Source organism: Lepidochelys olivacea (assembly GCF_965140295.1).
Source record: "Lepidochelys olivacea isolate rLepOli2 genome assembly, chromosome: 5".
NCBI classification, from domain to species: Eukaryota; Metazoa; Chordata; order Testudines; family Cheloniidae; genus Lepidochelys; species Lepidochelys olivacea.
Genome location: NC_140415.1, coordinates 66276740 through 66300776, shown reverse-complemented (window position 1 = coordinate 66300776; position 24037 = coordinate 66276740). Strand labels below are relative to the sequence as shown.

Here is a 24037-nt window from a genome sequence, read left to right as displayed (position 1 = left end):
GGAATTATTCCCCTCCTTTCAGCTCAGATAATTCAGCGTGGTATGGCCTTTTTGAACTACACCAGTAGTATAATCTTGTTGTAAAGACAGTTTAACTGGACAACACAGAATCACCCTAGTTTATGGGTGACAAATCAGTGGCATGGTAGCACAGAAAAGGGGGCACAGTTGAAGGAAGGGAAGGCACAGCCAGGATCCTTCTATTTCACTCCAATCCTGGTCTAAATTTTCAGCCCTTTAGGCTGTTGTAGCCAATATGAATTACAGTAGTCTGATGGCTGCCTCAACATAACATTGGCAGCAACAGCCATGCCCAAAGCCGCACCCGGACGAAGGCAGTGCAAAGGTGTGCTTTCAATCAACCTTTGTACAGCACACCTGCACTTTTTATTTGGGTTAGTTAATCTGTTAAGCAAATTTAACAAGTTAGCATATTTCTTTATTTTTCTCTCTAACAAAGATGTTCTCAGATTACTTTTGAATTCTGCAACTGTCACTTTTCTAAGGCATAAGGGAATGCACATGGAAATAAAAAACTTTTAGAAATTTATTTTTGATTTCTAGTTATTCTAGATGATGCTCGCTTGTTGGATCATATTAAAGAAGTTCTGTATTAAAATCACAAATGAGTTTGATTCCCCAGAGTTTAAATTCCAGGGTATTACTAATTAAGAGGTCTCTTGGTTTTTGGTACTGTTTCTCTCCCTCTATGTGTGAAACTTGCAAGCTGCTAATTGTGTTAGTACATTCTAAGACAGAGTCTGTTCTCAAAGCAATTCACAGAGAGAGAGACTCAAAGCAATACTCTAACAACAGAAACAGCACCCAGAGACTCCCCGCCTTTTTGTTGTATTAACAATTGTGATTAAAATAGAGATAGAGGATGTATGTGGATGGATGCTTGGTGTGGATAATAACTGAATGATCAGGGAGGTGCCAGCCTAAGAATCCAGTGTCCATCGGCTGAAGAAGGCGTCAAGTGGAAATAACCAGAGGACCCCACCCGGAGGGCAGACTGGAATCCACCCAACAGCCTCAAGAATGGGAGAACCAAAGAACAAGATAACATCTTGGAGCCGTCAGGAATGTGCTATCTGCTGATTGATTCAGCAACAGCATGATGAAGCAATTCCCATAGACTGGCATAGGAAGAAATTCCTATAAAAATAGACTCTAAAAAGTGAGAACTTTGGGGTCTGATTCTGCAAACCAACTTCCAGGAGCATCAGATGAGCATCTGACAAGGCCCTGCTCCCTCCTCATGTCCAGGCCACCTGGCCAGTGGCTTGGCATGAGCAACTCTAAGACTGGTAACTATAACAACCTTGCAGAACCTGTGTGTGTGGGTGTGTATGTGTGTGTGTGTGTGTGTGTGTTTGTATGAATGAATGTGTGAATAAATATGAGATTGAATGGAATGTTATAGCTATAACTAACTGCTTACTATGATTCTTTCTGTATTCACAATAAATGTGGTATTTTGCCTTTTTCCCTTTAATAAGATCCTGCTGGTTTTTATTTTATTGGTACAACACGCTTTAAAAGCAAAGGCTTTTTCTGCTTTAAAGAAAAAACTATCCAAAAGATTCCTTGAACTTGTTTCAACCCTGGAGTAAAAGTAGCCCTCAAAAAAAATGTTTAAGACAGAAATACTTTGGAAACTGGATGAAAGAACTTCCATAGCAAAGACAAATGATTGCATGAACATACACACCAATCATATAATATCAATTAATGAACTCTTACCCAAGTATCTTCGCACAATCATCATAGTATTTCATGGAGTTCTTCACAAAACTGAAGCCATTGACGTCACAGACATAGGACTGTCCATTAGCACGCAACAAGTCAAAGCCACAAACTGTTTGCTGTTAAGAATAAATAGTGAAAAGCACAGTTTCCATTTTAGTCAAGGGTCTCGTGTTTCCAGACCTGCATGTTAAGTATGGTTCTGATCTGAAAAGGCAACACAAAAATGGCACTGTGGGTTCTATATTTATTGTTCTTCAGTGACTCCATATTAAATTTGTTCAGATTATACATGATGTTTCCTAATTACATGCCTGACATCCCAACCTGAGTTCTTAACTTCTCACACACCACTAGCAACATGAATTCTGCAGGCCAAATTCTGCTTTCCGTTACACTTTTGCATCCACATTATCTTCAGAACTCCCACTGTCCACAGAATTTGGACTGTGGAATCATTGTTTCTAGTAGTGGTAAGAGATAAGGAGAGAGGTAAACACACACACACCCTTCTTATTTCTCAGAATTACCAAAAAATATGCTATTTATAAACTTGATGCAGTAATGCCATTTTTAACAGTCACCTTTCAGAATATTATTTATTATTTCAGAATTATTTATATTATGTAGCACCTAGGAGCCCTAGTCATGGACCAAGAGCCACTGTGCTAGGTTCTATACAAACACAGAACAAAACACAGTTCCTACCCCAAAGAGCTGTGAGAGTAGAACCACACAAACTGAAATTGGTGGGAATGTACTGTGCCTCCGCTGTCACCACGAGTGCTATCATAGCTACACTGTTATTATACTTGTGCTAGCTTACTGAGAGCTAGTGTGAGTATGCGTACACGAGGAGGGGAATCATAGCCCTAGCTCATAGTGTAGATGTAAGCCTTAAATAGTTATTAGTAAAGATATTTTGCTCCTTTCCCAGATTATTTCAAATTAGTTTTCAGATACAAAAACTACACATTTTATTTGGGACTCTTGGTTCTGACATCACTGAAGACTTTACAGGTTAATATATTCTAGCACTGGGACCAGTGCTGGCACCAGTTAGGAGCCACCCCTGTGTGATTTACTGCAACTGCATCACAAAGGCCCATTGTTACTAACAAAGCATATATTTAAGATTATGCAAACTGAATGCAAATGGATTTGTTTAATACAAAAAAAATCAGCCTTTACAAATTAAACTGAGTGAAAGTAAGTTAGCATGCACACATGCAAAACAGGAGAGAAAAATATGCATGTCACATTAATCTACAGTGGTATATTTCATGTATGAGTTTTCTGAATTCAGCTGTCTCTATTTGTCCACAATGGCAATAGTAGGCATCTTTCAGTCTCGAGAGACCATGGGAATCCACCCCAAGAGGTAAAAAATGTACCCAGTTGGTTTTAATGGCAGCCGCAGCTGTGGCTGAAGAGACCCATTCGAGAGATAATCTCTGCTGCATCTGTCACATTTAAAAGTGATGTTTTGACCCTTTGGGCTCTGCCTTCTGCAAACTCTTTTCTCCTCTGCTAAGCTGGACTGCTTCCCCTCTTAACTCAGGAGACCTTTGTTTAGTTCTTGTTTCCAAAGGCTGCATTCTTGAGTGTGATCTTCCCAGTTGTCCACGCCCATGTCCATTTCTTTGAGGTCTCACTTGCACACATCCTTAACACAATATTTTGGGTGCCCTTTGGGTCTTTTTCCAGATGTCAATTTGCCGTAGACAATGTCATTTGGGATGCGCTATCATTCATTCAGCACACATGCCCAAGCCAGCAGAGGCATCTCTGGTTGAGGAGAGAGATGGGTACCCAGAAGTCACCTAGTATAGAATAGGCCCAACAAGGAAAACAACAGAACACCACTGGCCATCACATACAGACCCCAGCTAAAACCTCTCCATCACATCATCAACGATCTACAACCTAACTTGGAAAACGATCCCTCACTCTCACAGACCTTGAGAAGCAGGCTAGTCCTCATTTACAGACAGCCCCCAACCTGAAGCTAATACTCACCAGCAACTACACACCACAGAAACACTAACCCAGGAACCAATCCCTGTAACAAACCTCGTTGCCTGCTCTGACCCCATATCTACTCTAGCGACACCATCAGAGGACCCAACCACAACAGCCACACCATCAGGGACATACCTGCACATCTACTAATGTGATATATGCCATCATGTGCCAGCAATGCCCCTCTGACATGTACATTGGCCAAACCAGACAGTCTCTATGTAAAAGAATAAATGGACACAAATCGGACACCAGGAACGGTAACATACAAAAGCCAGTAGGAGAAAGCTTCAATCTTCCTGGACATTCTATAACAGATTTAAAAGTAGCCATACTTGAACAACAAAGACTTCAGAAACAGACTTCAAAGAGAAACTGCAGAACTAAAATTCATTTGCAAATTTAACACCATTAATTAGGGTCTGAATAGGGACTGGGAGTGGCTGGCTCACTACAAAAGCAGCTTTGCCTCTCCTAGAATTGACACCTCCTCCTCAATTATTGGGAGTGGACTACATCCACCCTGATCGAATTGGCCCTGTCAACACTGCTTCTCCACTTGTGAGGTAACTCCTCTCTCTTCAAGTGTCAGTATAATAATGCCTGCATCTGTAATTTTCACTCCATGCCTCTGAAGAAGTGGGTTTTTTACCCACAAAAGCTTATGCCCAAATAAATCAGTTAGTCTTTAAGGTGCCACCAGACTCTTTGTTGTTTTTCTGGTTGAGGAGAGTTTGCATGCTGGCCCACTTAAGCACCTCAGTGTTGGTGACTCTGTCCTTCCAGGAGATACCAAAGGTTTGATGAAGGCAACGCGTATGAAAGCTGTTGAGCCTCTTTTCCTGATGAAAGTACAAGATCAACATCTCGTTCCCATAAAAAAAAAGTGTGCTGATAACACATTCACAATACACACAGATCTTTGTGTGTTCTGTCAGTTTGTTGTTCTGTCACACCCTCTTTCTTAGTCTAGACCAGGGGTCTCAAACAAGCGGCTCGCGGGCTGGGGTTATTTTCTGTGGCCTGCCAGCTCCCCACAGCCCCCCGGCCATTTACCTAGAGTGGCTCCAGCCCGGCACGCACCGGGGGCAAGGCAGGCTCCCTCCCTGCCTCCTGTCCTGCACCTGTGCCGCTCCAAGAAGCAGCTGGGACCTGGGGGGAGGAGGAGGGCACAGGGGTTTGTGTGTTGCCTTGGCTGCTCCTCCAGGTACCTCACCCAAAGTTCCCATTGGCACCTTGCACCCTGACCCCCTGCCCCACCCCGACCCCCTGCCTGAGCCTCCCTGGGGGCAGGGAGGTGGCGGAGTTGGGGTGGGGATTTTCGGGAAGGGGTTGGAAGGGGTGGGAAGAGGCAGGGCCTCACGGAAGGGGTGGAGTAGGGGCAGGGCTGGTGGAGTGGGGTGTGGGTGGGTGGTCAGTGGTGCGGCCCTCGGGCCAATGTACTAGTCCTCATGTGGTCCTCCTGGTCATTTGAGTTTGAGACCCCGGTGTAGACACTGTGGTGGCTTTTCCCATGTGGATGTTGAGTTCCATTCCAAGTGAAAGGTTGACTGTGATAGTGGACCCCAGCTATGTGAACTTGTTCACCACTTCAAGTTCATAGTTGTTGATCTTGAAGGAGGGTGCTTCCTCAACTCCTTGGAGCATTATATTAACCCTTTTTAGGCTTATGGTAAGCCCAAAGTCTTGGCAGGCTTTGGAAAAAACATCCATAAGGTTTTGGAGATGAGTTTCTGTGTGGTCTGTCACTGCTGCGTCATCAGCGAGGAAGTGTTGGATAAGGGCCTCCCAAGTTTTGGTTTGAAATCTGAGTCTTGCAAGATTGAACAGCTTCCCATCAGATCTTGAGTGCAAGAAGATTCCCTCAATTGAGAAATCAAAATCTTGTTTCAGTAGCAAGGAAAAGATGATCCCAAACAGAGCTGGGGCAAGTACACAACCTTGCTTAACTCCACTACGTATCTGGAAAGCCTCCCAGACTGAGCTGTTGTATTGAACTATGCCATACATGTTTTCATGGAAGGATCAAATCATGCTTGAGAGCTTGCGGGGGGGTAATCCAATCTTTTCTAGAAGGGTAAATAGTCCGCCTCTACTGACAAGGTCAAAAACCTTCGTGAGATCGACAAAGGCTATGTAAAGTGGCTTTTTTTGTTCTTTTTTTTTGTTTGTAATTGTCTCAGCAAGAAGATCATGTCAATAGTAGATCTTTCAGCTGTGAAGCCGCACCGTGATTCAGGATAGATTTTGTCTGCAAGGGTCTGAAGTCTATTTGGGACAATTTGGGCAAAAGCTTTTCCCATAATGCTAAGAAGGGAAATGCCATGATAGTTGTTACAGTCACTCCTGTCACCCGTTTTTATAGACTGATGATGTTGGTGTCTCAGTTCTTGTGGTACTCTGCCTTCTTTCCAGCATAGACAGAGCAACTTATGAAGATGTTGCAGTAGAATAGGTTTTCCTCTGACAGTATGCAGTAAGAATATTAAAAAGCTAATTATTTAAAAACAGGGGAAGTCCACCAGATTAGGGGGGAAAAAAAAACGTGAGTGCAATTTCTTTTTCCATCCCAGGAGATCTCTAACAATACCACCTCTGTTTATGAGCACTGACTAACAGAATTTTCACACAGTAAACAATTAGTACTACACATTTGATCAGCTAGTAAGTGGTCTGTTTACCTTAAATGCAAGGCATACTTTCCAAGCAATCAACTTCTCTCTTGCATTCAGGATGACTGGATATCTCACTTCTTTTCCTTCACTGTCTCGTTCTACCTTGCCATCCAAAGCTGGGGACTTCCTCGCTTCAGCATGTGCATAGTCTGGACCTACTGTGTACACCTTTATTTAAAAATTAAAATTTATTAACTTAGTTACACCGAGTTTATGTCAAGTTCAAATCACGTAGCTGCATACACACGTCCAAAAACATTACTAGAGCTTGTGTACACAGCAAGTTACTGTGTGGCCCACTACAGGCCAACCTTCAATCTACAGCACACCAGCAGGTGTAAGTGTTCCCTTACACCTTAACTACACTTTTAGAACACATAGGGAACTGTGGTTAAGTGACCAGGGTGCTGGTTTCCATAGAACCCAGTTTTAAGCTCTTAACAGCATCCTGTCAGAGACACTCACTGCAAATTAGATAATGCTCCTAACCAATGATGGGGTGGCTTCTAGGCTCCCTCTTTGTTTTGTGCTCACAGGACATCCAGCCTGATGGATTATCAGTGACAAACAAAGCACGAAGGAAGATGGCTAGAGCACCAGTGGTGGAGATCTTGTGTTAAGCCTTAAAAAACCCAAAACATTTATGTTACAATTGATCAAACACATATGCTGTGGCAGTACAGGAAACAAAGAATAAGTTCTCTTCCTCCACCATAGGACCTGCAAAGTCTCAGACAGCAGATTTTATTTTATTTTTTTTTTTTTTTTGGAGTGGTAAAATGTCTGGTTTTACCAAACTATCTCAGCTTGGGAGCTAGTCCAAGTACCTCCTGTTGTGAGGAAATTGCTTGATATTTTGCAGACAAAACTGATCAAATTAGGGGTGCTTCTGTGGTGGCAGAGTTTGGTCTTGCGAGAAAAAGGGCCTTGTCTTCTCTGCTAGAATTTCAGCCACTAATACTTGCTGAGGTACTGAGAGAACTTCATACCAAAACCTGTATTTTGCATATATGTCCTTCCTGAGTGGTAAAGCCAATAGGAAAGTACTGGGTCCTTTATTTTTAGAGACTGTTAATGCCCCTGAGAGCTGGCAGGCTGCCTATTACTTTGAGGGAAGCTGTAGTGTGGCATTTAGAATATAAGAATGGCCATACTGGGTCAGACCAAAGGTCCATCCAGCCCAGTATCCTGTCTGGCGACAGTGGCCAATGCCAAGTGCCCCAGAGGGAGTGAACCTAACAGGTAATGATCAAGTGATCTCTCTCCTGCCATCCATCTCCACCCTCTGACAAACAGAAGCTAGGGACACCATTCCTTGCTCATCCTGGCTAATAGCCATTAATGGACTTAACCTCCATGAATTTATACAGTTCTCTTTTAAACCCTGTTATAGTCCTAGCCTTCACAACCTCCTCAGGCAAGGGGTTTCACAGGTTGACTGTGTGCTGAGTGAAGAAGAATTTCCTTTTGTTTTATACCTGCTACCCATTAATTCAATTTGGTGGCCCCTAGTTCTTATACTATGGGAACAAGTAAATAACTTTTCCTTATTCACTTTCTCCACACCACTCATGATTTTATATGCCTCAATCATATCCACCCTTAGTCTCTTCTTTTCCAAGCTGAAAAGTTCTAGCCTCTAATTTCTCCTCCTGTTCCAAACCCCTAATCATTTTAGTTGCCCTTTTCTGAACCTTTTCTAATGTTAGTATATCCTTTTTGAGATGAGGGGACAACATCTGTACACAGTATTCAAGATGTGGATGAACCATGGATTTATATAAGGGCAATAAGATATTCTCCGTCTTATTCTCTATCCCTTTTTTAATGATTCTTAACATCCCGTTTGTTTTTTTGACTGTCGCTGCACACTGCATGGACGTCTTCAGAGAACTATCCACAATGACTCCAAGATCTTTCTCCTGATTAGTTGTAGCTAAATTAGCCCCCCATCATATTGTATGTATAGTTGGAGTTATTTTTTCCAGTGTGCATTACTTTACATTTATTCACATTAAATTTCATTTGCCATTTTTGTTGACCAATCACTTAGTTTTGTGAGATCTTTTTGAAGCTCTTCACAGTCTGCTTTGGTCTTGACTATCTTGAGCAGTTTAGTATCATCTGCAAACTTTGCCACCTCGCTGTTTACCCCTTTCTCCAGATCATTTAGGAATAAGTTGAATAGGATAGGTCCTAGGACTGACCCTTAGGGAACACCACTAGTTACCCCTCTCCATTCTGAAAATTTACCATTTATTCCTACCCTTTGTTCCCTGTCTTTTAACCAGTTCTCAATCCATGAAAGGATCTTCCCTCTTATCCCATGACAACTTAATTTACGTAAGAGCCTTTGGTGAGGGACCTTGTCAAAGGCTTTCTGGAAATCTAAGTACACTATGTCCACTGGATCCCCCTTGTCCACATGTTTGTTGCCCCCCTCAAAGAACTAATAGATTAGGAAAACATGATCTCCCTTTACAGAAACCACGTTGACTTTTGCACAACAATTTATGTTCTTCTATGTGTCTGACAATTTTATTCTTTACTATTGTTTCAACTAAATTTGCCCAGTACTGACATTAGACTTACTGGTCTAATTGCCAGGATCACCTCTAGACCCCTTCTTAAATATTGGCATTACATTAGCTATCTTCCAGTTATTGGGTACAGAAGCTGATTTAAAGGACAGGTTACAAACCATAGGTAACAGTTCCGCAATTTCACATTTTAGTTCTTTCAGAACTCTTGGGTGAATGCCACCTAGTGCTGGCAACTTGTTACTGTTAAGTTGCTCAATTAATTCCAAAACTCAATTAATTCCAAAATTAACTCCATCACATTTACTCAAGAAATCATCGCTTAACACTAACAATCTAATTATTGACTATTATCACATCTTTCCCAGGAGAAGGTTGTGGTGAGATACCTCTCGCTGTATCTAGAGGTCTTTGACCTCCTAGGCCGTTGTCACACTAGGTACAGGCATGGCTTTGGCACAGACTTCAGTGGTCAATAATCTCCTCCTGGATGAAGATCATTTGTCTATACAGGTACTACTACTACTTCTATCAGCTGCCTTTGATACCACTGATCATAGGGAGGTGTTACTTGTCAGGACTACTCTGTCTTCAATAGCTTTATTCTTTTCTCTCCAAGATGTCAACAGATTGTTGTGGGCAATTTCTCCTCTTCCCAAAGAATTCTCAGGTATGGCTCCGGCACGGTTCCATTCTGTCAGCTGTTCACTGTGTATATGAGGTTTTTAGAAAGCATGAGGCGTGGTGTTTGCAACTTGCTGATGATACCCAACTGTATGTCTCCATCACATCTGATGAGATTCAGTAGCTCAGCCACTGTCTAACTGAGATTAGAGAATGGATGACGGTGTACTGGCTAAAACTCAACCTAGCAGAGTTGGGGAAGTAACTGGATGAGATGGTGGAGGTAACATCTGTCCCTCTAATTGTTGGAATACAGACATTAGTTATGAGAGTTTGCAGCTTAGGGTTAATTTTAGACCCCCAACTTCTGTTTGGTTGTATTACAACCCAGGCCGCCTTTTACCATCTGTGTTTGGCTAGGTGGCTCTGATGCAGGCTTTCATAACCTCAAGATTAGCTACTGCAATGTGTTCCATATGGGACTACACCTTAAAAACATTTGAAGAGTGACAATGGTGTACAATGCAGCAGCTTGCTTACCGAGTAAGGCATCTCACTGGGAGTATACAAGATCAGTACTCTAGGATCTGCACTGCACCATCTTCCTACTGGTCTCTAGGTGGAGTTTAAGATGTTGGTTATGACCCATAAAGTTCTACCTAGCCTGGGACTAGGCCTACCTGAAAGATTGCCTCTCCACATGCCATACTGCCACAGTTGTGGGCAACCAAAGTGTCCAAGCAGGATCTCTCCTTCATTATAAGAGGGGGTTGTTGGTAGGGCATTCACAGCAAGGGCTCAGAGACTCTGGAACTTGATCCCTCCCATGGTCCAAAATAACATGAATTTGGTGTCTTTCCAGGATCTATTCCCCATACAATGAAGGGAAGGAAATTCTGTAGGTGACTGGCTGAGTTCCTGCTGAAATAATTACTGTAACGCTGCTGGGATTTTATTAATAATAATGCAAGGATGCCTAGTCTTTTATACTCATTTTAAATCTAAATTAATAAAAACTAAATATATAAAGAAAATGAACTAAAAAAACCCTAATGGATAATGCATTAACAATGTACTGTTAGTGTATTTTCTCCAAAGCAGTGTACATTTATAATTAGTCATAGTTTATTAAAATATACGAATACTCCTCTAATGTCTACTACTACTACTAACTAATAATTCCTAATACTAATAATTCTCAAACTTCATTGCACCATGACTCCCTTCTGACAACAAAAATTACTACACAACCCCCACAAGGGGGGACCAAAGTCTGAGCCTGCCTGCGCTCTGCCACCCCACAAGACACATTTTCATCTCAAAAACTGCCAAAGGTCTTGGAATATTTGACTGTTCTAAATAGAAATCAGAATATGCGGTTTTCATACCTTTACATCAGTGCCATCTGTAGGCATGAACTCCTCATAAATGTATGAGCCCGTCTTTCTCACATTGCTTTCAGGTGAATAAACACTGCTCCTGCTGCCAATCTGAAACAAATATTTTTCTGTTAAAGCCTCTCTTTAAGATAGACCTTTTCACCTCCTTAAATATGCACACTCTCAGAGTTTATTTCTGTCTCTTCTTCCACAATTTCCCTCCCCCTCCTGGTTTTATGGAGAACTAACTAAACATATTCCACAAAGGAAGGCTTTATCAATACAAATAGTTTAATCTCAAGACTTGACTATGAAGTCATATCTATTTAATAGAGGTTGAAAATATTAAATAAAAAGTTTCCCAAATGACTGAGTACTTCTTTACCATAAAATGGTACCATGCTACCTCTGTGCTAATATACTGCAGCACTACCAAATTAAGGACACAGATTCTGAAATTACACAGTACAACATTTAGGCTGCACACAAAGTTACATTACATCCAGCCTCAGTATGCATCCTCATTGTTAATTGCAATGACTTTTTAATTAATCAAAAGTTAGTAGGAATGCATTGTCACTAGAAAGAACCTTGTTTTAGTCAACAGATTCAGGTCAACAGATCTCTATAACAGCTTCAGTTCCGACCTGTTCAAGTATTTGAGGTGAAAATTCAACAACCTCATTAAGAGGAGTTTGTGTATGTTCTCTCATCAGTTTAGTTTAAACCACCACTATATTAGGCAACTTGTATTCTTGAAAATAAATCCATTCATATGCACAACAAGATGGTGGGCAGAGAAGCAGACCCTGGTTGCAGTGTGGATATCCTAGCGGACCTCCTCTATGTTAAGAAACTCGTCTGCTGAGCATCTGTAGGTAGATTACAGACCCTTTTCATACAACTTCTGTGGTACAAAGGCCATACCTCTGCTAGAGAATTTGGTCTTTTGATTCTGGTTTGTATAGATTTGCATCAGATTCTCCAAAAATATTTTGGGGTTTCAGGTTTTTTTAAGTCACTATAATAGAACCAAGATTACAGTCATTCAGTACAAAAACATTTTTAAATAATTTAAGTGTGGCAATTTCCGCACCTTTCGAAAAAGCCTTTGGCTTCCACCGCCAGCAGATGTTGGATAATAAATGTATACATTGTGGTCCTCGGCACTCACTGGCTTCTCTACAAATGGCTTTTGGAAAACTTCCCCATTCACCTCCACCTGGTCTTCTCCTTCAATCAAATTGCATTCTAGAGAAATGAGCATAAATTAAAGACGATATCATGTGGTAACAGTATACAATAAAAGTCACAACTGCTCACTTTCAAAAAAATTAATTAATATCTTTAGTCTTCAGTTTAAGACAAGAAAAATATTGAACTATTGAAATGGAATCACCAATTTAAGTTCTTATAAATCATGTTTGGAGCAGTTATTCAAGGAAGGAAGTACTAAGAACAGACCCAGATTTGGCACCAGAAAATCTCCCTGCTACAAACTGGGGATGGGCCTCTACTCTATTCTATTCAATTCAATCAGTGCTGGGCTCAGCCCAGCCCTAAAACACTTAACCAGTGAACTTTGGTGCACTGTTGCCTGCTCATCACCCTCCTCTCCATAACTTAGCAGCTCTCTGCCATCCGTATTGGTGCAGGAAGGGAACTCACTTTGGCTGGGGAGTATCTGTGTTTCTTCCCTGCGGGTCACTGGGAAGTACTTTCTCAGTGCAACAGTGACTTACAAGCACCATTTAGGCACAGAGAAAGAACGCACCAGCATCTCTACCACCCCTGCTTCCTGTATAGAGTGATTTAAACCAAAGCAATTTAATTATGAGTTAAATGAGCATATATGAAACTTTGATTTAAATCACCAATTTTAATCACATTTTGCCTTTGTACATTATTTTCCTAAAGAAAGGCAGATTCCCAATGGTTGGTGTAATTTAGTACTTCTTTTTGCTACCTATACACATTTATTTAAGCAATTATATAATTGAACATACATTTATTCAGGTGCTTAATTGATCCATTTATTAAGGCAGAAAATGGTGAATGATACATTTCTTATGTACTAGATTGATTTTCTATTCATGATTTGTCATTTGTGGATGGAAACTTGAATTCAATTAAAAAGGTATAAAACTAGCATTTTAAAATTGTTTATTTGTTAAATAAAACTACCTTAAATGTGCACGATACATAAGAAGAAGGAGTTTTTCAAAACATGTTTTACATTTAAAACTGATCTGTTTTTAAAAAAAGGATGCATTACCAATAGTTAGTGAACTGAACTGACTGTTTCTGGTAACCATGTCCTTCCAGATTTTAGAACTAATAGATCTCATCCTCTAAACCTCATTTTTATTCATATAGTGGAGAGAAAAATAAGCTTTCCTACTTTTTCAGCTCCCAATCGGATTCTCAACATTTGATTAACTAGTCGCTGAACTCAACTAGTTGAATAAACTGAAGAAAATATTCTCTGAGCCTGCAGAAGAAGCTACTGCTACCAAAGTCAAGTCCAGGGCTTCTACAAACACTGGTTCCACATGCTTCGCCAGCGAATTCCACAAGTTCACTGGTCTGTCTTTTAAAACTTTGGCGGCAAACATGTATTGCCTGATTTTTTCCATTGTATTTTAACGATTTTTTAATAAATTATAGCAAGTTTCGTTCTTAATGTGAGTTATGATAGTTTCAAATTTAATTGAAAAGTTTTAAAAGAAAACTATTGTATTTTAACAAAAAATGCTATTAAAAAAAGATTTTTAAATCACTGATCTTTTTTTAATCCACTCTGCTTGCCTCAGTCCCTCAATTTCAGGGAGAGAGAGCGCCAGCCTCTATTCTGAAACACCTGCTCATAACAATCCCCTTGGCATTACAGAACAGGGAAAGAAGCCATCATTGTCACATCCTTCCACACTGGGCAGAGCCAGCCTTGGCATATCAATGTTTTCTTCACCTTAGCATCTCTCCCCTCACCCTCTTACCTCAAGAAGATGCATATCCTTGTACATAACCTCAAGAAATAATTCTGTTCCGTTTCAAATATTGTACTATTTTTATGAATGATCTGTCCCAAAGTGTCTGTTTAATCATCTCAAACCAACCATGTTCACTGCCATATATTAAATTAAAAACTAACCCTTAGATAGAAATTCAGATTTTTGAGATAACTTATATAGCATGCTACAATTCTACCACCAATGAAATTAAAAATACAAAAATCTTAAAATCTCTGAAACTAAGTATCTATTAATGGAATAAACTGTAAGACTGCATCATAATGGATACAGAAACACTTGGCAAACTTTCAGTACCTTGTATTGCAATTTCTAACTGAATTGAGTTCACTTTTTTCAAGTTGCCTATTGCACAAAGTCCAGCCAGCTACAATATTTGCTTAAGCAGGCCATGTGCAATCTCCTGGCTGTGGTTTGTATTTTAAAAAGTTTATGATACAAGAGCTAGAATCTGATGAAAGTGAGTGCCTGTACTGGACTCAAATGCAATACACAATAAAAAGGGGGGCAACAAAGAGACTTCAATAGTTAAATGGATGATGTAAGTAAGTGACTTTATGAATTATTCTTGAAGTAAGATTGTTTCATTTATGGCTATCACAGCTATATTTACATCTTCATTCCTTCTTCCCTCTCCTGGCAACATTAGGTGTGAGAATATTTGTCCATATATATTAGAAGGATCCAGGTTCAATGTCTCTACTATAAATGTGATTAAGACCTAGTAGGCAAGTGTCATAAATATAAAGGGAAGGGTAAACCCCTTTGAAATCCCTCCTGGCCAGGGGAAAGCTCCTCTCACCTGTAAAGGGTTAAGAAGCTAAAGATAACCTCGCTGGCACCTGACCAAAATGACCAATGAGGAGACAAGATACTTTCAAAAGCTGGGAGGAGGGAGAGAAACAAAGGGTCGGTGTCTGTCTGTAGTCGTCTTGGCCGGGGACAGAACAGGAATGGAGTCTTAGAACTTTTAGTAAGTAATCTAGCTAGGTATGTGTTAGATTATGATTTCTTTAAATGGCTGAGAAAAGAATTGTGCTGAATAGAATAACTATTTCTGACTGTGTATCTTTTTTGTAACTTAAGGTTTTGCCTAGAGGGGTTCTCTATGTTTTTGAATCTAATTACCCTGTAAGATATCTACCATCCTGATTTTACAGGGGGGATTTCTTTATTTCTATTTACTTCTATTTTTTATTAAAAGTCTTCTTGTAAAACACTGAATGCTTTTTCATTGTTCTCAGATCCAAGGGTTTGGGTCTGTGGTCACCTATGCAAATTGGTGAGGCTTTTTATCCAACATTTCCCAGGAAAGGGGGAGTGCAAGTGTTGGGAGGATTGTTCATTGTTCTTAAGATCCAAGGGTCTGGGTCTGTAGTCACCTAGGCAAATTGGTGAGGCTTTTTACCAAACCTTGTCCAGGAAGTGGGGTGCAAGGTTTTGGGAAGTATTTTGGGGGGAAGGACGCGTCCAAACAGCTCTTCCCCAGTAACCAGTATTAGTTTGGTGGTGGTAGCGGCCATTCCAAGGATAACGGGGGTAATATTTGTTACCTTGGGGAAGTTTTGACCTAAGCTGGTAAAGATAAGCTTAGGAGGTTTTTCATGCAGGTCCCCACATCTGTACCCTAGAGTTCAGAGTGGGGGAGGAACCTTGACATGGTGGCACAGTGGTGGGATTAACCTGAAATCATTTTGAGATCCAGTTGAGATTTTTTGAACTAGAAATACAGATTTTAAAAAGGAATTTTTAGGAAGTCCAGAAGGCAGCTTTGAAACTGAAAGCAGCTTGGTTTCTCTCTGCTTTGTGGCCAAGCAGAGACAAAAGGGGATTATCTTGTGAATTGCAGGTTTTCTTGCCTGGAGGCAGGGTACTTAACTCCTGCAGGGAAATTCACAGTCTTCCAACCCAGAGGTTTTTTTTTTTTCTTTTCTTCCTAAAAGTAAATAGGGGGTGTGTGCTCTACCCATTTGCCTGGAGACAAAAGTGGCAGGGTTTTTTTTTAGGATTTTGATTTTTTTTTTTTTTTGTTTTACAAGGAGCACAGGTTTGAAAAGAAATTTTTTTTTTCTTTGGGCTGGGTAAGCAGTTTTCCAAGTAGTTGGAGGTTTTTTGCTTTAATTTGGGCCCAGAGCAGAGACAAGGGAATTGTCTTTTTCTGTAGGCTGACAATCACTATCAGAGAATAGGTACTCTATTCCAGCACAGCAAAAGTTTACAGCCAAGTTTTGTTTGTTTATTTCTAAACCTCGGGTGTAAAGTTAGTTAAAAACAGAGAGGTTAGAATGGCCAAATCCTCAGCTCGACTACAGCTGGAATTAGCCAAATTGCAGGCTGAGGAAAAACAAAGGGAACATGAAAGACAGATAGAACTCATGCGGCTGGAGAAGGAGGTACAGGAGGCTGCCCACAAGAGGGAAATGGAGGCAAGGAAGCATGTGGAGGAGATGGAGAGGATAAAGGCCCAGCAGAATATACCAACAAACCCTAGCAATCCTTCTCCAGGTACCACTTCCCATCCCAGAAAGTTCCCCACCTACAAGGCAGGTGATGATACTGAGGCCTTCTTAGAAAACTTCGAAAGGGCCTGCCTTGGGTACAACATCTCTACTGACCAATACATGGTAGAGCTGAGGCCGCAGCTCAGTGGACCCTTAGCTGAGGTGGCAGCTGAAATGCCTAAAGAACACATGAACAAGTATGAACTGTTTAAATCCAAGGCGAGAGTCAGAATGGGGATAACACCCGAGCAGTCTCGTCGGAGGTTCAGAGCCCTAAGGTGGAAACCAGACATGTCATTTACCCGACATGCCTACCACATTGTAAAACCTTGGGATGCCTGGATATCAGGAGCAAGTGTTGAATCTCCAGTAAATTTGCCCTTCCTAATGCAAATGGAACAATTCTTAGAGGGTGTTCCTGAGGAAATAGAAAGATACATCCTAGATGGGAAACCCAAAACTGTAATTGAGGCAGGAGAGATTGGAGCCAGATGGGTGGAGGTGGCAGAGAAGAAGAAAACTGGTCGCAGTTGGAGCGGAGACCAGAAGGGACCACCCCAGACCACACCCTATTACCGGGGGCCGCCCAAAGCCCCACCTACCTCCCAAAGAACCCTCCAGACCCCTTATCGTCCCACCACCCCGTTCTCCAGCAACCCTTCTCGCCCCAGTGACCCGTCAGCTGGACGATGTTTTAAGTGTAATGAGCTGGGGCATGTAAAGGCCAACTGCCCCAAGAACCCCAACAGATTACAGTTCATTGCACCGGAATCACACCAGAGGTCCACAGGCCCAGATACCTCCCAGATACCCTTGGAGCGGAGGGAAACTGTGAGTGTGGGTGGGAAGAAGGTCACCGCGTGGAGGGACACCGGAGCTCAAGTGTCAGCTATCCATGCTTCCTTAGTGGACCCCAATTTAATCAACCCAGAGATCCAAGTGACGATTCAACCCTTCAAGTCCAACTCTTTCAATTTGCCTACAGCCAAGTTGCCTGTCCAGTACAAGGGCTGGTCAGGAATGTGGACTTTTGCAGTCTATGATGATTATCCCATCCCCATGCTGTTGGGGGAAGACTTGGCCAATCATGTGAAGCAGGCCAAGAGGGTGGGAATGGTCACCCGCAGCCAGGCTAAACAAGCCGTGAGGCCTAGCTCTGTTCCGGAAACTTCTATCAGGACCCAGTCAGAGGTGATGGACCTGGACCCCAGGCCAATGTCTGCAACAGCAGTAGTGGATCCAGTCCCAGAGACCCAGACGGAACCAGTCCCAGAACCGGAACCAGCCGAACAACCAACACCAGACCCCGTGTCAGCACTGAATCCAGTACTTGCAACCTCAACACCAGAGGGCCCCACCGAACCTGAACTGGCAGCAGCCGATAACCCTACACAAGAGGCTCAGCCGGAGCCTGAATCCCAACATAGTGCACCAGCGGAGAGCGGTTCACAGTCAACAGAAACAGCTCCATCCCCTATATCGCTTCCAGAGGGACCAAGCCTAGGTCCACAATCCCATGAGGAACTGATGTCTCCAGCATCAAGGGAACAGTTCCAAACCGAACAGGAAGCAGATGAAAGCCTCCAGAGAGCGTGGACGGCGGCACGGAGCAACCCACCGCCTCTCAGCTCTTCTAATCGATCCAGGTTTGTTGTAGAAAGAGGACTTTTATACAAGGAAACTCTTTCTGGGGGACACCAGGAAGACTGGCATCCTCAGAGACAGTTGGTAGTTCCAACTAAATACCGGGCCAAGCTCTTGAGCTTAGCCCATGATCACCCTAGTGGCCATGCTGGGGTGAACAGGACCAAAGACCGTTTGGGGGGGTCATTCCACTGGGAGGGAATGGGCAAGGATGTTTCTACCTATGTCCAGTCTTGTGAGGTGTGCCAAAGAGTGGGAAAACCCCAAGACCAGGTCAAAGCTCCTCTCCAGCCACTCCCCATCATTGAAGTTCCATTTCAGCGAGTAGCTGTGGATATTCTGGGTCCTTTTCCGAAAAAGACACCCAGAGGAAAGCAGTACATACTGACTTTCATGGATTTTGCCACCCGATGGCCGGAAGCAGTAGCTCTAAGCAACACCAGGGCTAAAAGTGTGTGCCAGGCACTAGCAGACATTTTTGCCAGGGTAGGTTGGCCCTCCGACATCCTCACAGATGCAGGGACTAATTTCCTGGCAGGAACTATGAAAAACCTTTGGGAAGCTCATGGGGTAAATCACTTGGTTGCCACTCCTTACCATCATCAAACAAATGGCATGGTGGAGAAGTTTAATGGAACTTTGGGGGCCATGACACGTAAATTCGTAAATGAGCACTCCAAGGATTGGGACCTAGTATTGCAGCAGTTGCTCTTTGCCTACAGAGCTGTACCACATCCCAGTTTAGGGTTTTCCCCATTTGAACTTGTATATGGCCATGAGGTTAAGGGGCCATTGCAGTTGGTGAAGCAGCAATGGGAGGGATTTACACCTTCTCCAGGAACTAACATTCTGGACTTTGTAACCAACCTACAAAACACCCTCCGAACCTCTTTAGCCCTTGCTAGAGAAAACTTACAGGATGCTCAAAAAGAGCAAAAAGCCTGGTATGATAAACATGCCAGAGAGCGTTCCTTCAAAGTAGGAGACCAGGTCATGGTCTTAAAGGCGCTCCAGGCCCATAAAATGGAAGCATCGTGGGAAGGGCCATTCACGGTCCAGGAGCGCCTGGGAGCTGTTAATTATCTCATAGCATTCCCCACCTCCAACCGAAAGCCTAAGGTGTACCATATTAATTCTCTAAAGCCCTTTTATTCCAGAGAATTAAAGGTTTGTCAGTTTACAGCCCAGGGAGGAGACGACGCTGAGTGGCCTGAAGGTGTTTACTACGAAGGGAAATGTGCTGGTGGTGTGGAAGAGGTGAACCTCTCCATGACCCTTGGGCGTATGCAGCGACAGCAGATCCAGGAGCTGTGCACTAGCTACGCGCCAACGTTCTCAGCCACCCCAGGACTGACTGAACGGGCATACCACTCCATTGACACAGGTAATGCTCACCCAATTAGGGTCCAACCTTACCGGGTGTCTCCTCAAGCTAAAACTGCTATAGAACGGGAGATCCAGGATATGTTACAGATGGGTGTAATCCGCCCCTCTGAAAGTGCATGGGCATCTCCAGTGGTTCTAGTTCCCAAACCAGATGGGGAAATACGTTTTTGCGTGGACTACCGTAAGCTAAATGCTGTAACTCGCCCAGACAACTATCCCATGCCACGCACAGATGAACTATTAGAGAAACTGGGAAGGGCCCAGTTCATCTCTACCTTGGACTTAACCAAGGGGTACTGGCAGGTACCGCTAGATGAATCTGCCAAGGAAAGGTCAGCCTTCATCACACATCTCGGGCTGTATGAATTTAATGTACTCCCTTTCGGGCTGCGAAATGCACCCGCCACTTTCCAAAGACTTGTAGATGGTCTCCTAGCGGGATTAGGAGAATATGCAGTCGCCTACCTTGACGATGTGGCCATATTTTCGGATTCCTGGGCAGACCACCTGGAACATCTACAAAAAGTCCTTGAGCGCATAAGGGAGGCAGGACTAACTATTAAGGCTAAGAAGTGTCAAATAGGCCTAAACAGAGTGACTTACCTTGGACACCAGGTGGGTCAAGGAACTATCAGCCCCCTACAGGCCAAAGTGGATGCTATCCAAAAGTGGCCTGTCCCAAAGTCAAAGAAACAGGTTCAATCCTTCTTAGGCTTGGCCGGTTATTACAGACGATTTGTACCGCACTACAGCCAAATCGCTGCCCCACTGACAGACCTAACCAAAAAGAAACAGCCAAATGCTGTTCAGTGGACCGGAAAGTGTCAGAAGGCCTTTAACAAGCTTAAAGCGACACTCATGTCTGACCCTGTACTAAGGGCCCCAGACTTTGACAAACCGTTCCTAGTAACCACAGATGCATCCGAGCGTGGTGTGGGAGCAGTTTTAATGCAGAAAGGACCTGATCAAGAATTCCACCCTGTAGTGTTTCTCAGCAAAAAACTGTCTGAGAGGGAAAGCAACTGGTCAGTCACTGAAAAAGAATGTTATGCCATTGTCTACGCTCTGGAAAAGCTACGCCCATATGTTTGGGGACGGCGTTTCCACCTGCAAACCGACCATGCTGCACTAAAGTGGCTTCACACTGTCAAAGAAACTAACAAAAAACTTCTTCGGTGGAGTTTAGCTCTCCAAGATTTTGATTTCGACATCCAACACATCTCAGGAGCTTCTAACAAAGTGGCTGATGCACTCTCCCGTGAAAGTTTCCCAGAATCAACTGGTTAAAATCGTCCTTGAGATGTGGAAAATATTGTTAGTCTTTATGTACTTGGTAGTATATTTAGAGATGCATGTGTCTTATTAACTCTGTTTTCCTAGAGCTCCAGGAAGAAATCCCAGCCAGTGTTTCACCCTAGCTGAGATTTGGGGGGCGTGTCATAAATATAAAGGGAAGGGTAAACCCCTTTGAAATCCCTCCTGGCCAGGGGAAAGCTCCTCTCACCTGTAAAGGGTTAAGAAGCTAAAGATAACCTCGCTGGCACCTGACCAAAATGACCAATGAGGAGACAAGATACTTTCAAAAGCTGGGAGGAGGGAGAGAAACAAAGGGTCGGTGTCTGTCTGTAGTCGTCTTGGCCGGGGACAGAACAGGAATGGAGTCTTAGAACTTTTAGTAAGTAATCTAGCTAGGTATGTGTTAGATTATGATTTCTTTAAATGGCTGAGAAAAGAATTGTGCTGAATAGAATAACTATTTCTGACTGTGTATCTTTTTTGTAACTTAAGGTTTTGCCTAGAGGGGTTCTCTATGTTTTTGAATCTAATTACCCTGTAAGATATCTACCATCCTGATTTTACAGGGGGGATTTCTTTATTTCTATTTACTTCTATTTTTTATTAAAAGTCTTCTTGTAAAACACTGAATGCTTTTTCATTGTTCTCAGATCCAAGGGTTTGGGTCTGTGGTCACCTATGCAAATTGGTGAGGCTTTTTATCCAACATTTCCCAGGAAAGGGGGAGTGCAAGTGTTGGGAGGATTGTTCATTGTTCTTAAGATCCAAGGGTCTGGGTCTGTAGTCACCTAGGCAAATTGGTGAGGCTTTTTACCAAACCTTGTCCAGGAAGTGGGGTGCAAGGTTTTGGGAAGTATTTTGGGGGGAAGGACGCGTCCAAACAGCTCTTCCCCAGTAACCAGTATTAGTTTGGTGGTGGTAGCGGCCATTCCAAGGATAACGGGGGTAATATTTGTTACCTTGGGGAAGTTTTGACCTAAGCTGGTAAAGATAAGCTTAGGAGGTTTTTCATGCAGGTCCCCACATCTGTACCCTAGAGTTCAGAGTGGGGGAGGAACCTTGACAGCAAGGGACATCCATTTCTCCAAAAATGGGTCTCTAATAGCCTTCCTGCCAAACCATCTTAGTGATACCAGTCTCAATATCCATTAGTCCACTTCAAATATCCCATTTTCTTTCAAGCTGCCCTTATATGTGAAATGCCTTTCCTGAGGTAAGATACCAGGCCATAGTCTCTCCTCATTCAAATCCTTTTATGACTTTCTATTGCAGTGACATAAAATACTGAGTCTATATACACACACAACATTAACAAAAAAATTATACTTTCCACTAGTTTTTGCCGGGTTATCTTAATGCTCTAACTCCTGTCCGTCTAGCTGTGTTATATTTTGTTACACCAAGTCTGAAGTTCGACTGTATTATTTTAACAGTATCCATTGTATTATTTTAACAGTTTCTAATCAGGGGTACTCGGAACTTTTTGAAATTCAGGTCTCTAACAGGAGTCAAGTTAAGCTTCCAAATTTTGAGGTACCAATGGGTACAATTTTCCAAAAATGCCTCATTAACTTATGAGCCCAAGCCCTATTTTCAAAAGTGATTTATACTTCACTGAAAATCAACTGAAAGTGCTTGAGGCACTTAATGTTTTACTTTAAAATTACCGATAATTTTGGAAAATTCTGACCTATGCTCTCAGCTTGCCTTCAAAACTTCATAGTTTTTCCAGTTTTTATGACAGACCATTCAACTCCCCCCCACCCCCCCCCGCAAAAGAGGAAATTAGTTATATTCAGGGAACACAACTGTGGAATTTCCCTCAATCCCAAAGTTCCCTAAACCCTTTTTTTGTGGATTCTCTCTCAGTTTTAGCTATAACATCTTACAAGATTTACATAAAAACTAAAATTTGATACATTTTTTTTTAAAGTATTAGGGAATCATCAGTAGGCCGATACGCAGTTAAGGATGCACTGAGATTTGCACTTCTAGTGAGGAAGAAACTTCTGTTTTTTTTAAAAAACCAAACAATATATAAATCGGATTCCAACGCAACAATCTTAAGCAGAGTGAATTTTCAAGGACTCAGACTTTAAGGACAGAAAGAAACATCAAAATCATCTAGTCTGACCTCCTGCATACAACAGGCACAGAACCTCACCCACCCTCTCCTATAATAGACCCTTAACATCTAGCTGAGTTACAGAAGTCCTCAAGTCATGATTTAAAGACTTCAAGTTACAGAAAATCCATTTACTATACTTTCAACCTGCAAGTGACCCATGCTGCAGGGGAAGGCAAAAATAAACCAAAAAAAAACCCACCCAAAATCTGTGCCAATTTAATCCAGGGAGAAAATTCCCTCCCAACCCCAAATATGGTGATCAGTTGGACCCAGAGCATGTCAGCAAGAACCACCAGCCAGACAGTTACACTTTCTGATCTCCAAGAGGTAGCTTTCCTTGCTAATTCATCCCATCTTCCACTCCTTGTAGGCTTTCTGCTTTCTCTTAATCAACTGAGATGCTTGCTCATCCAGTTTGCTCTGCAACCTCTCCCCATGAATTTTTTGTCCTTGCTTGGGATGCAGGCTTCCGATAGCTTTTGCAACCTTGACTTAAAGTAATTCCAAGCCTCCTCCACATTCAGATCCTTAAGTTCTCCAGTACAGTCCAGTCCACTTCCCTAATTCTCTTAATTTTTAAAAGTTTTCCCATTTGAAATCAAGGACCCTAGTTGCAGACCTATTGTTGTTTCTCCTTCCATTTGGTTTAAACTGAATTAGTTCATGATCCCTCAAACCAAGGTTGTCTCCAACCACGAGTTCTTCTATGAGGTCCTCAACTATCCATCAATACAAAATCTAAAATGGCATCACCTCTTGTTGGTTTGGTGACTATTTGGTGTCGAAATCTGTCAGCTATCACATTAAGGAAAAATCTAGGCCCTATTACTCGTACTGTGGCATTTGTCATCCTATCTATATCTGGGAAATTAAGTGCCTCTTAATCACAAAATTCCCAGCAGTATTTATTTAATTAAATACAGTCTCTGTACTTCAATTCCCATCTGTAAAAAATAAATAGTAGCACTTTCCTGCCTGACAGGTGTGTTGTGAGTATAAATACATTAGACTGTGTAGCGTTCAGATACCTTAGTTAGATCAATAGAAGCTTGGACAGCCTGGTT

The 24037-nt window shown here is 42.3% G+C and overlaps 1 protein-coding gene across 9 annotated transcripts in view; it reads right to left on the bottom strand.

Moving 5' to 3' along the window:
- The window catches only part of PPIP5K2 (diphosphoinositol pentakisphosphate kinase 2), a 106583-nt gene that overhangs the window by 59608 nt on the left and 22938 nt on the right, over positions 1–24037 (bottom strand). For all 9 annotated transcript variants that reach the window (XM_084627834.1, XM_084627837.1, XM_084627838.1 and 6 more), the window contains exons 6-9: positions 12086–12240; positions 10999–11100; positions 6453–6614; positions 1747–1868 (exon numbers count right to left, since the gene is read on the bottom strand). In XM_084627834.1, the coding sequence (XP_084483960.1) occupies positions 1747–1868; positions 6453–6614; positions 10999–11100; positions 12086–12240 (541 nt within the window). The remainder of the gene's footprint in view (positions 1–1746; positions 1869–6452; positions 6615–10998; positions 11101–12085; positions 12241–24037) is intronic.